The sequence below is a fragment of the Clupea harengus genome, chromosome 11 (assembly GCF_900700415.2).
Source record: "Clupea harengus chromosome 11, Ch_v2.0.2, whole genome shotgun sequence".
NCBI classification, from domain to species: domain Eukaryota; kingdom Metazoa; phylum Chordata; class Actinopteri; order Clupeiformes; family Clupeidae; genus Clupea; species Clupea harengus.
The window spans coordinates 27214879-27232169 of record NC_045162.1 but is presented as its reverse complement, the minus strand read 5'-3'; the positions used below and the strand labels follow the sequence as shown (position 1 = coordinate 27232169).

The following is a 17291-nucleotide window of genomic DNA, read 5'->3' as shown; positions in this document are numbered from 1 at the left end:
GTGTTGGGTGTACTAAGAAAAGGGGGGAAAAGGTAGATGTTTCATTTCTGGGACACACCCAGCAGATGAGGGTGTAAAAACCTCACACCTTGTCATCCCATAGAATCCAATTGGTAGCACTTTGGTAGGGAGAGACTGTGTAGCTGTGTGTATGTGTGTGTGTGTGTGTGTACGTGCGTGCGCGCGTGCACGCGTGCGTGCGTGCGTGTGTGTGTGTGTGTGAGAACCAGAGAGCATGTGGAAGAGAAGCATGTGGAAGCTCTGAGCTTCGTCTCCTGAGGCCCACTCAAAGTCCTGCCTCTGCACATAAACACACATTCACACACATACATTTACACCCTTAAAGTCACACATGTACACATTCACACACATACATTTACACCCTTAAAGTCACACATGTACACACTGCACCTATACCTTTAAATGCCTCTGGGTACACTGGGGATAGTCTCTCTCTCTCTTTCTCTCTCTCTCTCTCTCTCTCTCTCTCTTTCTCTCTCTCTCTCTCTCTCTTCCTCTCTGACCCACTTCTTCTGTCCTCCTACAGCCGTCCTGGTCGCCGTGACCGTGTGGAACCAGAAGGGCAGCCGCAATAAGTTCCGCAAGCACGGCGTTTACCACATCCCGGCGGAGCACGAGAGCTGGGAGGACATCCGGGAGAACATCCTCAACTACAACGAGGAGGGAGGAGGGGAACAGGACCAGGTACACACACACACACACACACACACACACACACACACTCACACACACACACGCGCTCACACACACACACTCACTCACTGACACACGCAAACACACACACGCGCACGCACACTCACACACAAACACACACACACGAACACAAACACACGCACACTCACACACAAACACACACACACACACGAACACACACACACACACACGAACACAAACACACACACACACACATACACACACACACACACACACACACACACACACACACACACACACACACACACACACACACACACACACACACACACACACTCACTCACACACAAGCACACTTTACACACTTAAACAGCCATTAGTGCAGTCATGCTCTGGGGCTCAGGGGAGGGCCATCATTGATTTGCCATCACTTCAGGTCACATCAGCGCTTAGGCCGACATCCTTAAGTCTGCAGTATACTGCCGGCCGCCGTGGACACGGCAAGGATTAGGTCTGCGCATGATGCAAACACCGTCAGTGCAGACTGCCCTCGCAGCACCAAAAAAACGTTTCCATGCAGGCCTGAGCACATTGACTGCACACGTTCTAAACCACTGGTTCAGGGTCAAGAGAAAACCAAATCTATGTACTCTATTTATTCATTTAGCATTCATTTATCCAAAGGTGACTTACAGTACAGGTGCACATTTTCCTCATACAACATACACATACAACTACTGGAGACTCACTGATACACTGAGAGTTTTATTTATTTTAGGCTTCAGCGAATCATAGTTGATCACTTCTTTAGATTGAGGAGTAAACGGTTACGAAGGGGCAGAAGTGTTCGCTGCAGATTCACATGACGTAGATATATCATTTCAAACACTGTGATTGAGCTTGTGCGCTGAGAGACGTGTCCGTAACAGCAAAATTAGTTTACTTTGGAGACACAAATGTGCACGAACGCCTCCATGCTGTTGCGAACATTTAAACCTTTAATCAGCATGAAGCCAGTGTGGGCAAAAGGCCACTAGGTGGCAGTAGAGTGACATTTAGACAGCTCCAGAAATACATTCTATACATCCACTCAGTCATATAGTGGACGTAGTAGTGACAGATACAAGGAATCAGAGACTTGCGCCCAAGTATGGCATAATTCTAGTAATAATAAACTTTTGATACTCACAGATGAGTTGGCCCAAATGTATGAATGCTGTTCTTGCCTTCATGTCTGTGTGCATGTGTGTGTGTGTGTGTTTGTGTGTGTACACAGCTGTTTGTATGATATACTGTGTCTGTGGAGTGAAATGAATGACATGACAAACGGACCTATTTTTCCCCGTTCACCAGAACGCCTACGACATCACCGAGCTGAAGCGTCCGCTGTGCTCCAGCCTGTCCCAGTCGTCCTCCTGCACCACCGCGCCCCTCATCAAGTCCTCCCAGGGCTCCCAGGAGGAGGTGCACCCCTCGGTGGTGAGCGCCGGCGGCCTCGCCCCGCACCCCTCCTACGCGTCACACGTCGCCGCCGCCATCCCCCACCCGCACCACCACCACCACCACCAACACCACTGCCCCATGGACTTCAGGAGCTACGTTTCGCGCATCATCTGGGAGGCGGACAACGACAGCATGGCCCTCCCGCTGGACACGTACCGTGTCTACTGCATCGAGGGCCAGGGCGAGGGCGCGTCCAGCGTCGGCAGCCTCAGCTCGCTGGGCTCGGCCCTCGCCGACACCAACGCCGACGCCGACTTCAGCTACGAGAGCCTGCGTCACTGGGGGCCCAAGTTCGAGGGCCTGACCGAGCTGTACCGCCGGCCCGAGCTGCCGCTCGGCACCTACCGGGAGGCCGTGCGGAGCCCCACCCCGACCCAGGGCCGTGGCCAGGGTCACGGGCGGCAGGAGCAGCAGCTATAATGCTGGGCTTGTGTCTCTGTGTGTGGGACTGTTGTGTAGCTGTCCTTAGTTGTGCTGGTTTGTTTCTGGTTTTGAAGGGAAGATCAGGGTAGCTTGTGAAGAGAAGCGAGTGATCTCTCTCCATTGACTCTATTGTTTTGTTTGATTATTTGTTTCTTTGGTTTTGGTCTTCAGCATTACACGCACGCACACACACACACACAACACACACACACACACACACACACACACACACACACACACACAACACACACACACAAAAGAAGCTTTACCAGCCAGCAGGGGAGAAGATGCTCTGACGCTGGAGATGAAATTGGAAGTTTTATTTATTGAGTGTCTGATGAACTATTCATTTTTTTTTTATAAATGTACTGTATTTATTTTAGCCTCGAAATCGTCTTTATACAGGGAACAAAGCCAGTGGATTACTGTGTGATTTCTTTTTTATGACCTTCAAGGGAAGACGTTTGTGTGAGTTACCATGGGCCAGTTTCCCCCCAGTCTGTAAAATTAACGATGCCTTTTCCTGGTGGCCTACACTTGATGTACTCCCACTATGTACAGATGAGTTTAGGCAGGTAGATTGGAAGAGCCGTGGCAGGTGTGCTTGGAAAGAAGTGGCCCGTTGAGCAGTGAATCTGGGACATATTCACTCCTTCTCTCCCTTCTCACACCCAAATGATCAATTGATAACGCTAGAATTCATGCAGTCAGTTTGACAGTCAAGCGCCATTAATCACAACTTAACTTGGCTGCAAACAAACATGATTTAATCACGTCTAGATGAATAAGCACAGACTCCTTTGACAAACGAGAACAAACCTTTCACAATAACTAAAAAACAGTTGTGATCCTTTTGATTTAAATATATATATATACAGTATATATTTGCCATGTTGATACTGCATCTTAGGGAGGGTTGGTGTTGCAGCAAATGAAGATTGAAAGGACATTTAAAGAGTTCCTTTACCATGCTACAAAGATCAAGCCAGTGTATATGACTTCCTGGCAGTTGAGGAATTATTTTTGTACTCCTCCATAAATCGATATCTGCCCCTGATGTGTGTATTCTGTGTTGAAGTTTCTTCAAGACTGTACTTTTCTTTTTTCTGTCTTTCCTCCATGGATGTTAATCATTTGTGACACTTTCTGAGCCCCGTGTTCCGCAGCAAGGTGACACACTCCCTTGTGTCGTCGCACAGTCATATGAATGTATCTCAAACCAGTCAGACATGCTTTGTGGGGTCCACTGCAAAGGAAGATGAGTGCAAATAGGCGGAAGATACAATCACACCGAAAGAAGGAGAACAAAAGAGAATTATAAATGCCTAAAACAGTTTAAAATGGCCTAAATCAATAAAGATATATTTTTGTTGCCCTAGAGTCAGAAACTATTAGTAGCTTTCAAAAAAAAAGATTGTCATGATATTTTTTTTATTAGCAGCAACTCCTGAAAAATGTTTGGTGCTTTTATCAAACGTGGAGGCCAGAAGCAAGGCTGCTGAGGCGTCTGCACAGTCCATGTTGTGGCTTCTCCTTAAAATGTCATTTGTCAAACATTGTAGTGCAGTGGGTCAGTTCATCATCGTGGCATATGCCACACCGAAATATATCCAAACCTTCATCTTTGCACAAACTAAGCTCAATCCAACCAACACCTTAAAACAGAAAACAGTGTCTGGTGTGTTTCAAAGTGAAATGGTGCCTGTACGCAGTAGATTTAGACTAAGCCACAAACGCAAGTTAGCCTTGAAGCAGATTCTAGAGCACTGTAGTGTCTTGAAGCAGATTCTAGAGCACTATAGTGTTCTGAAGCAGATTCTAGAGCACTATAGTGTCCTGAAGCAGATTATAGAGGACTATAGTGTCCTGAAGCAGATTCTAGAGGACTATAGTGTCCTGAAGCAGATTCTAGAGCACTATAGTGTTCTGAAGCAGATTCTAGAGGACTATAGTGTCCTGAAGCAGATTCTAGAGCACTATAGTGTCCTGAAGCAGATTCTACAGCACTATAGTGTTCTGAAGCAGATTCTAGAGCACTATAGTGTTCTTGAAGCAGATTCTAGAGCACTATAGTGTCCTGAAGCAGATTCTAGAGGACTATAGTGTCCTGAAGCAGATTCTAGAGGACTATAGTGTTCTGGAGCAGATTCTAGAGCACTATAGTGTTCTGGAGCTGCATTCTACTCTCTCTCTCTCAAGACATTCTGCTTCAGTGTCGCCACTGGCCCTACTGCTTGCACCCACACTACTTAACAGGTTTGGTCTGAAGGTCCAGTGCAGGGTTGTTGACGCCGACCATTCTGTCAGTATACATGCATCCCTCCTGTTTTCCCCTTTTAAATCTAGTCCAGTTAATGCCCGCACTTCTTGCACATGGGCCTCAGGGCTGCGAGTTTCACCTGTGTAATGTATATTATGTATATATGTAGGCCTACGTTTTCTAGAGACCTAATGCCAGATATTCCTTTTCTATATGAATTTTAATAAATAAAGCATTTTCCTGAAGGCATGTGACAGTGTTTGGTCAATTATTATCTGATACGCTGTGCACTAAGTGCAGTGCAGCAGAGTTATTTTGACAGGTAGGTGACAATCCATCGTGGAGCCAAGCCATAGTCTGACGGATTCCTTTGCCACAGTACCCTTACTCAGACATACATGCTGCCATAGTGCCATCTAGTGGTCACTGTGTTCCCATTCTAAGGATCAGGCTTTCATTGGTGGGTGATTTGATTTGCCATTATTAAATAAAGACTACATTAAGGTCCAAGCGGGCAAAACTTCTACTGTGGCTACTGTGGTTTTCTAAGGTCACCCTTATTTTTTGTCGACAAATCAGGGTATGTTTATGCTTTTCTACTTCTTTAAGGTAAGTGTCCAAAAATACTGTGATGTTAGCTTGGAAATGGCGTTTGTGAAATATGTTGACAAGACATTGATATGAAGAGAAGTAGTCAGGAGGAAATGTATGGTGAGGAGGGAGAGTTTTAGAGAGATTATTTTCTTAATTTTTTGGGGGGGATTTACATTTACATTTACATTTAGTCATTTAGCAGACGCTTTTGTCCAAACCGACGTACAAGGGAGAGAACAGTCAAGCTAAGAGCAATATAAAGCATGGTGTAACAATAAATACTACTTTACATAAGAATTAGAAAAACGACCTAGAAAGGAAAAAGAAGTGCAGGAATGTAACTGCTGAAGTGCAAGTTAAGCGCTAGTCAAGGTGCCAGTTAGGAAGGGAGGTGCTCTCTGAAGAGTTGGGTCTTCAAAAGCTTCTTGAAGGTAGAGAGGGACGCCCCTGCTCTGGTAGTACTAGGCAGTTCGTTCCACCAACGTGGAACTACAAATGAGAATAGATGATAGATGATAGATGATGGAGAACTTGAGGTGGGCCCTGTGGGGGGTTGTGTTAGAGGTTGGTGGTGGATGTATTCCCAAGACCATACAATAACCCCCACACAACAGGGGCTTTGTGGAGAGAAGGGGGCCAACAGCAGTCCGCTACAGCAACCCCCTGACCAGACAACACAGGGCCGAAGCGCAGACACTCTTCAGTAACAGCATTAATTGTCCAATTAAAGTCCCGAGACACGAGGAACACTCAAGACCTTCCTACGTCCACGTTCCTTCCATATCATGTTTTATATGACAATGGATAATCCACTGAAGTCAGTGGGCAGTTTATTTCTGGATAATCTTTTATTCCATTGTTTTAGTGTGTTTATTCTGTAGCCCTATAATAGTTACGGAATTCTGTTACAGTACGAAGAGTATACTCAGTAATCAGTAACATTTGTATGATCAGAGCTTACTGCACTGTACGTTGGAGAACATCACATTGTGGAGATCGTTGTGTGCTAAGATTTACCAAACTTTGTCATTTGGAATCTCTTCACCAGCCGGCTTCAGCATCTTACTCTGTCTACAATCAGCTAATTTAAATTGAATCAAGAAATACAGCTTTGCCGTTTCATCAGAGATTTGCCATGGAAACGACAGACTCTTTCAGGATATACTGAGGCCCCACACTGAGCTGTTACACATACTGAGCTGTTACACATACTGAGCTGTTACACACACTGAGCTGTTACACACACTGAGCTGTTACACATACTGAGCTGTTACACACACTGAGCTGTTACACATACTGAGCTGTTACACATACTGAGCTGTTACACACACTGAGCTGTTACACATACTGAGCTGTTACACACACTGAGGCCCCATACTGAGCTGTTACACATACTGAGCTGTTACACATACTGAGCTGTTACACATACTGAGCTGTTACACACACTGAGCTGTTACACATACTGAGCTGTTACACACACTGAGCTGTTACACACACTGAGCTGTTACACATACTGAGCTGTTACACATACTGAGCTGTTACACATACTGAGCTGTTACACACACTGAGCTGTTACACACACTGAGCTGTTACACATACTGAGCTGTTACACACTGAGCTGTTACCTGCTCTACTTTATTGACTGGTCTAGTCCTCTGAGGAGCGGGGCTTGGGTTGTTGACAGTTGCAGGCTTGTACCAGCAGAGGGCGCATGTGAGCTGTAGATGATAGTCTGGTTCCCCAGCCGTCGTCACTGTCTGGAGAGTGGAGAGGCCTCCTGAGATGACCCTGAGATATGACGGCCTGTACTGTACTGTTATTGTTAGCTATCTGCATCTGTTTCTCACGTCATGGTCATTTGTTGCATTAGTTTAGATGAATCAGTTGTTAAGATTATATTAGTTTTTTAGCAGAGTCAACGATAAGCCCACGTGGAGAATGGCATACATATGTATGTGTGACTAATACCCTGTGAGAGAGTGTAATATAACTAATACCCTGTGAGAGAGTGTAATATAACTAATACACTGTGTGAGAGAGTCCTTGAGTATTTTTTTCTGAAGAGGCTGTATACAAGAGGCTAGAATAGCAAAATGAAAAATATTTTTGTATGGATCTCATTTTTTCAAGGAAATGTAGCTACCACACTTGAACAGCTTCCCATGTAGATTACTCCTTTCTGTGGGCTAATGTGAGCACTTTATGTGTGGACATTTCCTGGTAGAATTCAGTGAGTGTGTATTTAGGTTTTTTCTTACTTACTTAGTTACTTGTTTGCATTTCTGTCAATAACCTGAGGCAGACACATTATCTGAACTTGTATATTAACACAACGAAGGTGATCTCAGAAAGTAAGGCTGTACTACCAGCTGGTAACAAAAAACGAAAGCCTTAGGATACAAAAGGCATACCAGAACAGAGGAGGGAAACGCACATAGCATTGTTTAAGTTTAATCTCAGCTGGCCCTCTCACAAGAAGGCACTGATTTGTTTACTATTTGATATTGATTTGTTGTTGATATGTTGTAAGTTGGCTTTTATGATATTCCAAGACTTTCTGCAGTGTCAACCGTAAGAGTGGTAATGTACTTCCAGAGAACATGCAGGAACAGGTTTTAATGTCTGTGTCAGTAGAAAGATTTGAATAGATATTTAAATGTAAAATCCTGGAATTACTGTAGAATGTACACAAAGGAAGTATATTTGAATTCAAATAAAAGATGTTGTTTAATTGCATCTTTTTAACTTTGAACACAGATTCTCTCCTGTGACCTCCTGTGAGTCCATTTAAATTGAAGTGTCAGCTTGAAAGGCATATTCGTTATATGTGTAGCACTTAAAATTTGAAGGGACTTTTGAAACAGGGATTGAGATGACACGGACAAGAGGAGAGACCCCCATTTGGGGAGGGAGAAAGGTTGGTGTCATTTGAATAAAATAAACATGGCAATGCAATGTTTTTTTTGTCTGCTGAAGGGGCTGTATTTACTTTCCCTTTAAAAAATAGCATTAACCCTAGACTTTTGCATACAGCTGCAAGCTTTCAAATGCTAACCTGTGCACATTTAACAAACGAGTGACACCCTCAATGTCTTACCAAGGCCAGGCAGTCAATTCGAATTCTGTTGTTGGAGACGGGCACCATCGAGCCAGACTACACATTAGCCACGGAATCAACTCAACTAGATTGCTTGAGATCACACAGGTGGTCCTAATGCAGGTTCTGTGCAATGATGATATGAAACCCCCCTTCATTGACAGTAGTCTCTCTGTAGACGTCTGCCTGGACCAAGATGCATATGTGCCCATTGATGATGAGACCCCCCATGGGATTGCAGGGGTATTATTCTACACAAAACTAAGACAGGAGCCAAGGATCTACTGGATGTCCGTGGGTTAGACTGGCAGTAAGTCTACATTTACATTTAGTCGACGCTTTTATCCAAAGCGACTTACAATGTATACACATTTTACATTTACACTGATGGCACACTGCACATCAGGAGCAATTCAGTTCAGTTTAGTGTCTTGCTCAAGGACGCTTCGACAGGGAATCGAACTAGCAACCTTCTGATTACTAAACGACTTCTCTACCACTGTACCACTGTCGCCCATAATCTAGCGTATTGTTGGGTAGACTGAATGGGATGGTTGGCCAGTTGGCAATTCAGCAATCCATATCTGGACGGAAAATGAGCAGGGAAAGCCTGATGATCCTCCAGCCCCTGTCACCATGTAGTCCACTGCCAGCTCTGGTGTCAGGTAGCGAGCTGCCGCGCTCAATAATGAATGGCCGTGCATTTAAAAAATGCAACAAAATAGCTGTTACTTCTCGCACTCTCTCCCTGCTCCCCGGAGCCCTGCATTAAATCCCGGTGGGGGCGAGTGCAGCTTCCTGCCAGTGAGTCAGTCTTTCTGGAAACCGGATCGGTGCCCGAGGTGGCCGGCGCTGTTCCCCGTTCTCTCGCCTGCGACTCGGGCAGGTGTTAGTTACACAGCAGCAACACCCAAGACCAGCGGTCCGCTGTCTCCTTTTCCTGGAAGCCTATTGTCTGTCGGTTGGCCTATTTGTCAGCTCAGGCAGCTTAGTGACAGCAGCGCCAGGGCCTGTGTGCAAACCTGTGACAAAGATGTCTGGAGCTGGCCCAGGCCCAAACACCTCTCTAGTGTACTCAGATTAAGAGATCTGGATGGCAGAGTGATTGATCTCATTAGCTTTGGACCCTCACGTTACGATACCACTAGCCTTTTGGTGTGGTGATATGGAACGGATGACTTTAGTTTTTTCTTTGAAATGTAGAGGTCAATTTTAAGATTGCCCTTGTTGGATTATATCTTTTCTATTTGTTACCTCATCTTCAGAAGTGGTATTGGATGGTTTTATGGTTGCTGTTTTCAGAGCTAGCTACCTAAAAACCATATAGAAACCTTGCAAACACCACCAACAGCCTAGTTGGCATTGAGAAAAGCTTGCTAGCATGACAACTGGTGTATTTTGGCACTATAGTTAGCGATAGTGAAGCTTGCTGTAAAGGCTTGTCTTACATTTCTACGAGGTGATCCGTCCCAGACCAGGATCCCCGGTGGTCCAGACCCAGAACTATGTATGCAGAGCATTGCCTGGATGGCTCCTGGGGAAGACAGGGTGTTTATTTGTCCTTCACATGACCATATACCAACTAAATTAATCTGAAGATGATACCTAAAGTAGGCACCTATAAAACATACCTTAAAGTGCCACATTGCATAGTATTGCGTAAATGATACAACCCTAATGTTACAGCTATTTTCCGTAACAACCTATTACACGTTGAAAGATCTTCAAACGACAAGTTACTAAATCACACCCTTTCTCATTACACTGTAAAAACTTGTCTTCTTTGAATTAGGGAATTATAAACTTATAGATCTTCTGTTATGAATACTTCAGAGTGAATACTTCACACTGCTGTGTACATGATAAGATTCCCCTCTAAGTGTGTGGAGTCTAGAGATTTTCTGACACACTGAATCGATAGTAATTCACAGTTCATTAATACTGTGGAGGTTAGGTTGGAAAAAAAACTATTAGCATTCCATTAAACCTCTACAATAATGAATGTTTCAACATTGCGCTAGGAAATAAAGTGTTCATAAATTTCATGTCAACAAAGTTGCTTTAAACAAAGACCTTTACTCAGCTGCTTTCAGCTGAGAAATTTTGCTATTGCTGAGAAAAGATTCAGGAAGAAAGCAAACTAATTTCTGAATGACTGCATATAGGTCAATGTAATTCATATACATTCAACTGTATTTTTGTTGAGTATTTCTCATAATACAAAGACATTCTATTGGAACAAACTGAACTACTGTTACAGAAAGTGGAAGCAAAGAAAATGTGTTTGTTTGTTTCTTCCAAAGCGGCCTCCTGAAGCATTACGCGTTGTGATGACTTAAAGCATTGAGGATTGTAGCATGACTTCAGCCTTCTCCACTAGCCTTTTTTCACTGTAAGGAAAGTGGTGGACATGGGCAGGTATGTGGGTATAAGGCACTGGGAGGTGGTAAGAATTATACTAACTAAAAGGCTACTTCAAAGCCTGAATGATTTTTCTTGTCATGACTTTTGATTAAAACAGAGATCTGGAACAGACCAACTAGTTTTACAGAGAATTGGCATGCAACAGGTTCCACTGAACTAGTAACCAAGGGCAACAGGTTCTCCTGAACTAGTGACCAAGACCTTGTCACTACGTTCATTAATAAAAGCAGGTAATAAAAAACAGAAATTACGTTACATTTGAGTTTCAGTAAAAATGATATACAAATTTGAAATACCTCTGCTCTACTGGTAGATGAACTGGTAGAGCAATGTGCCAACAGCCCCAAGATACTGGGCACACATAGGCTACTGATGAACATGTATAACTGTACTGTAAGTTGCTTTGGATAAGAGTCTGCTAAATTAATCAATGTAAAACAATTGAGTAATTGAGTTGTGTTACAGAGTAACATAATATGTAATATTTTTTTTTTAGCAAAGCTTAAATTATATGGGTCTGCAAAGTATATTTAAAGATAAAACATAATACTTTTCATGAGTTAAAATGAGAAAAGTAAACATAAATCTTCATCAGTGCTGCACTCTCTTAATTGTGTATTGATGACACCTGCTGGTGACTTTCTAAGTTGTAGTTTCACGGCGTCTAATGCAAAGCAAGTGAATCAGGGCATGCCAGTTAGCTTAGTTAAATAGACACACTTAATTGTATCAGTATGGAACCCCTCTAACTGGCGTTCATGCACACTCATACTAATGATTGATGTTAAACATACTAATTAAAGAATAGATTAAGTTGCAAGGTTACCATTTGCTTGAGACATGAGGCTCTCTTGTTACATATTGTCACATGACTCATTCTTGGGTAACAGTATACAGTCCTGGGGGCAGATCTTCATGTTTGCCACTCCTCCAGCGCTGCTAAGATGAACAGGAGAAGCCACACTGGTTTGGGAAGAGAGGCATCTGGAAAAGCAACACATTAACTGAAGGATCCACACCCATCTATTTATAATGAGTTCAGTCATAATGATCTTTTCCATTTAAATGTTCAAGACTCTGTACCTCAGTGGGGCTCAGTGGAGGTGCAGACAGGTCGGAGGTGGGACAAGAGGGTACAAAATCAAATACAAAATACATGGTAAGAGGTATATTTGAAACATATACCTAAAAAAATCAAATACAAAACATGTAATCATATACAACATGCATTCAGACAGAGGCGGGCAGTAAAGTACCTGCAGTTGTATGTTCACCTCAGTGTTAGAAGAGCAGGTGGCTTTGCAGGCAAACGCAGACACACATATGGAGTCAATGAACTTTATTTTTGGATTGGATTCAATTTATTGTCATTGCACAGAGTACAAGTACAGAGGCAACTAAATGTAATATTAATGACAACACCAGCATCACTCCAGTGTTCCCCACACATAATTGAGTGGGGAGGGCTGCTTGCCGCTCTGGATGACTTGAGATGGCTGTCGACATGCCTGGACGGGACAGCTCGCAGTGGAGCCACCACATGGACAGCTGCACTCTTTTCCTCATTGTGCTGACGGTGCTGGCACTGCTCTGCTTCAGAAGGCCGTCTGGACAGAGTGTGTGCATTTTTGTGTAGGCGGCCAGCTCGGTGGCGAATCTCAAAATCGCAATCCCGTGTTAAAAGTAGTTTAGCGTATTTTGCAGTAGAGTGGTACTCTCTGAAGTCCAAAATTTCAAAAGGAAAGTCCTCATCATCCCTGATTTTTCAGAATCCAAGATGGCTGCCCCCGCACATTAACTGACGGGGCTGGGAATGACATCACAACTGAGTTGACACGTGTTCCAGTAACAGTTCAGAAAAAAATACAATACCAATTGTAACTGTTACCAGATGTTAGCAATACCAGTTGATATCAACACATTACTCTGTATTTTGCGCATACAAACACCATATGAACATGTCCACAGATAGAAGTTGGACTGTGCTGTATGCATGACTGATTTAATGAGACACAAATAAAACAGAAGAGCTAATAAAGCTGATGTGTGGGGACAGCCATCTTAGATTCTGAAGTCGGGGGTTGGTGAGATTCGTCCAATTATCCAAATTGGATTTCCGACTTCAGGTGGCATTCCTGTTCAAATTTCCAACTTAGAAGTGGTAAATTTCGTCCTCCGAGTACAGTTGGAATGCACCACCATTCCATCTTGGTCCCACCCAGTGGGACAAATTCCTGGTTTTCGAAATAAATGTAAGTGAATGGCGACGTCACAGGCATGGTCAGTCCAGGAATTCCTGTGTCAATGCCTTACCAGAGCCCGTCTATGGATATCTGTCATAAATTCTCTGGCCTTACGTAGTTAACAGTTCTTAAGAGTTCTTGCCTGCTCTCTTGCTGGTCCCCCCCTTGTCTTGGAGAAGAACTGGGGCGATAGTGTTGAATGCGGAGCTGAAATCCACAAACAGGATCTTGGCGTAGGTGCTGGGGGAGTCAAGGTGCTGGAGGATGAAGTGGAGTCCCATGTTGACTGCGTCATCTACAGACCTGTTGGCTCTGTAGGCAAACTGCAGTGGGTCGAGGAGGTGGTTGGTGATGGCCTTGAATGGGTCAGCACGAGGCGCTCAAAGGTCTTCATTACCACCGAGGTCAGGGCGACTGGTCTGTAGTCATTAATGCTTGTGATCCTCTGCTTTTTGGGAACGGGGATGATTTAAAGCAGGCAGGTACCACGCATTCGGACAATGAGGTGTTAAAGATGTCCGTGAACACTGGAGACATCTGGTCCTTGACAGTACCTTAGTGTGGAGGGAGAGACAGCGTCTGGTCCAGCTTTGTGGGGGTTCGGTCTTTTTAGCAGCTTGTTGACATCCCTCTCCTGAATGGAGAGAGGTGTGATGGGGGGGAAGGGGCTGTCTGGGGCCATTTTGTGGGAGAGGGTAGTGTCTTTGTCCAGGCTGGGAAGAGTAGGTAGAGCCAGTTTAAAATTAGAATGAATGTAATTCCATTAACTCTAATTCAATTAATACCATGTTCAAACACTATTTGCAATTGCTCAAGTGCAAGGCAGAATAACATAATCTTACAATCTAACATTACCTAAAGCAATATGGCAACACAGAAAAAATGCTTTTTAAGATCTTCTTGACAGTTGCAATTATGGTATGGCACGGTGGCTCAGGTGCTTGCACTGCCGCCTCACAGCAAGAAGTTCCTGGGTTCGATTCCCGCATGGGGCGCTGTTGGTCCTGGGGGGTAGGTTCTCCCCAGGCCTCCAGTGCTCAGGTGGGCTATCTCCCGGGCCTTTCTGTGTGGAGTTTGCATGTTCACAAGGGGTTTCCTCCACATAGAACCCCAACGCAAAAAGAACAGAAAAGATCCCTGTCCTGTCCCTGACCAAAATTGGACTGAACACTTGGCCTGCTCCCCGTGCGCCGTAAAAGGCTGCCCACTGCTCCTGGAGCCCCTTGAGGAAGGACAAGGACTTCAGGATGGGTTAAAGGCAGAAGAAAAATTTCACCGGCGACCTCATCAGCATGCATGTGTGTGTCCTGTGTCGCCGCCAATGCATGTGTGTGGTGTTGTGTGCTGTGTGACAATAAAACAGACTTTGATCAGTTTCTTTGGAATCTCAGAGAAAGATTTTAAACATGCCAGTTTGTGTGTTGTCAAGGAGCTTTTAAATGTAGGGACTAGTGCTGTCAGTTTAACGCGTTATTAACGGCGTTAACGCAAACCCATTTTAACGCCGTAAACATTTTTATCGCGAGATTAACGCGATTTTTTTTTATTAATTTTTTTTATTTTTGTTTAATTTTTTTTAGATTAACGTTTTATTTGGCCTCGCAAACTGTGTAGTAGGCTAACGTTACGGTTTGACTGAATGGTGAGCGCGATACGGCGAAATGGATGATACAAATCTTCTGAATGGAAAGTTTACTTTTAAAAGTTGTGTTGTGCAAAAGAAGCGAGCTTCACTGTTGTCTGAAAATGTCAACAGGCAGCTGGCTGAAAGCAAATAAGTAGTAGGCTTACCTTTTTTTTGGTAACCTAACTGTTACGGTTCATTGTTTCTGAAATAAGAGGCCTGACTGCTATGTTCCCAGCAAACTTGAAAAAAAGAAAATATTAAGCCATGGTTTAACTGCACTATTTTGAGTTAACTATGACATAAATGCGATTAATCGCGATTAAATATTTTAATCGTTTGACAGCACTAGTAGGGACATTCCATTCTTTGTGATTGTACAATGGTATGATGTGAACTAGCTCTGTTAGACCAGACAGCAACGACGGCGTGTATTCTTCAGCAGCACACGTACTTTATTAACTATATCCAGCCTCGTACATCAGTCATTCTCCATGGTCATGCGCACCCTAGTGGCCTGACATTCCACTAAAGTGATGACATTTAATGGCACTTATTTGTGGGAATGAAAAACGTAAAAAGCATCGTTTCCAGTAACTCTCAGGTCTTATAATGTCAGTACACCAGTTAAATATTTTCTACAGTAAAATTATTTTATTTGGTCCATGTCCACATATTGATAGATATTTGTGTTTGGTTGAAAGTAAAACGTGTGATATCTTAAATGCTCAAAGAAGACACAAGTCAAAATATTCAGTCACTTTATGAAACTTAAATTTATGTTATTAATGTTAATACTTTTTAAATGTCTGTTGTTTCAGTCATTGTTTTGACCCCTGACATTTGTTTAAGGAACAACAAAACTTGCAATGAAATGTTTGTTTAAATGAAACAATATGAAAAGCTTTTGAGGCAATATGCATCAGATGGTCTTTGTCATGTTCTGGGCTGGCCATGTAAGGCTATGACAATTAACAATTAACATATCCTGATAATCTCTGCCCCTAATTTGGATTATGACAAAGATTTGGGAGTGACAGAGTCATTTACACAGAAAGGACAAGAAATAGGTGCTAATCTACTTTGAGAACATTACATTGCACACATTGCAGGCATTCAAAGAACAGAGGTGACGTCTTATATGAATGTAATTATTTTAATTAAAGTAAGTACACATTCGTAATACAATGACAAGAATTTGATTTTTGATTGATTTGCAGACAATAGAGCAACAATATCGGTCATTTTCATCTTAGCAAAGTCTATATAATGTGGGCGTAAATAATATATTAAAAGTCGAAATAATGTGGGCCTAAATAATATATTACTACAGAGAGAAACAGTAACCTTCATACATATTATGCTTTCCACTATGTGTTTGCTCATATCATTCCTATATGTAATGGTGACTTTATAAGATGGATTGTCATTGCTAATGGGTTGCTTTCCAATAGTTGCATTGATTGATTGAGAACCTGGAATGCAAAGTCAATTGGAGCATGATAGTTAGCTTGAATTTCAGTTTAATAGATACATTTTATAGTGAGTATATAGAAATGGCTTTACTTGCATACATGCACACACTTACTCTTCAAGAATGTATTGAAGACACAAATGATTCAAAAGAGTCACAAGGTTACCATTTGCTTGAGACATAAAGCCTCCCCAGGAAATCTAGATGGAGTCACATGACTTATTCTTGGGTAGTGGTGTATTGTGGGGGCATATCTTCAGGTTTGCCACTCCTCCAACCATCAGCACCGCTGTGTTGAATAGGAGGAGCCACACTGGTTGGGAAGAAAGGCATCTGGAAAAGCAACACATGAAAAAGGTAGCTGAAGGATTCACACCCACCTATTTATCACAAGGTCATTAGTAATGATCTTTTCCAAAATAAATGTACCTGTGTACCCTGTGGAGGTGCTGACGGGTGGGAGGTGGGAAAAGAGGGGGGCACCTGGCTTGAAACAGGTAACACCTGTACCTGCTACAAAATCAAATACAAACATGTAAAGAGGAACAGCCTATTCAGTGTGGAGTCTTCTAACTGACTGGCATGAGCACCAAAAGTGCTGCTGGACTGTAAAGATTTATCACAGTTTTACTCACCTCAGTGTTAGAACAGCAGGTGGCTTTGCAGGCAAACGCAGACACACATATGGAGACAATAAACTCCAGTAATGACAACACCAGCATCACTGCAGCAATCCCCTGTGATCTGCTCTGTTGTAGGGGAAAGAAATATTACACATACCGACTGTAAGACAGATCAAGATTATTGTCATGTATGTTATAAACAGTATAGTATGCGTTATGCCATTTATAATGTTTGGTATCAAATGTTTGGTATTATATAATTTGGTACCTACCCAGTTATCATCGTTCATGGGGCAGTAATAGCCATTATAACAGTTTTCATAATATAATGCTAGGATGATGAAATCCAAG

General features: G+C 43.1%; 1 protein-coding gene and 1 long non-coding RNA gene across 3 annotated transcripts in view; one reads left to right on the top strand and one right to left on the bottom strand.

The window, feature by feature from the left end:
• Positions 1-5110, top strand: part of LOC105893959 (neural-cadherin-like) — a 141036-nt gene extending 135926 nt beyond the window's left edge. The window contains exons 32-33 of the mRNA XM_031576959.1: positions 548-705; positions 2029-5110. Of these exons, the coding sequence (XP_031432819.1) occupies positions 548-705; positions 2029-2598 (728 nt within the window). The 3' untranslated portion in view covers positions 2599-5110. The remainder of the gene's footprint in view (positions 1-547; positions 706-2028) is intronic.
• A 10875-nt stretch (positions 5111-15985) lies between these two features.
• LOC116222496 lies at positions 15986-16832 on the bottom strand. 2 transcript variants are annotated; one of them, XR_004164696.1, is made up of 3 exons: positions 16747-16832; positions 16484-16650; positions 15986-16318 (listed from the first exon to the last, which is right to left on the bottom strand). It is a non-coding gene; the product is annotated as an uncharacterized LOC116222496 (long non-coding RNA). The 2 variants fall into 2 exon arrangements; XR_004164695.1 differs by having other exon boundaries at positions 15986-16650.
• Between the last annotated feature and the right edge of the window lie 459 nt (positions 16833-17291).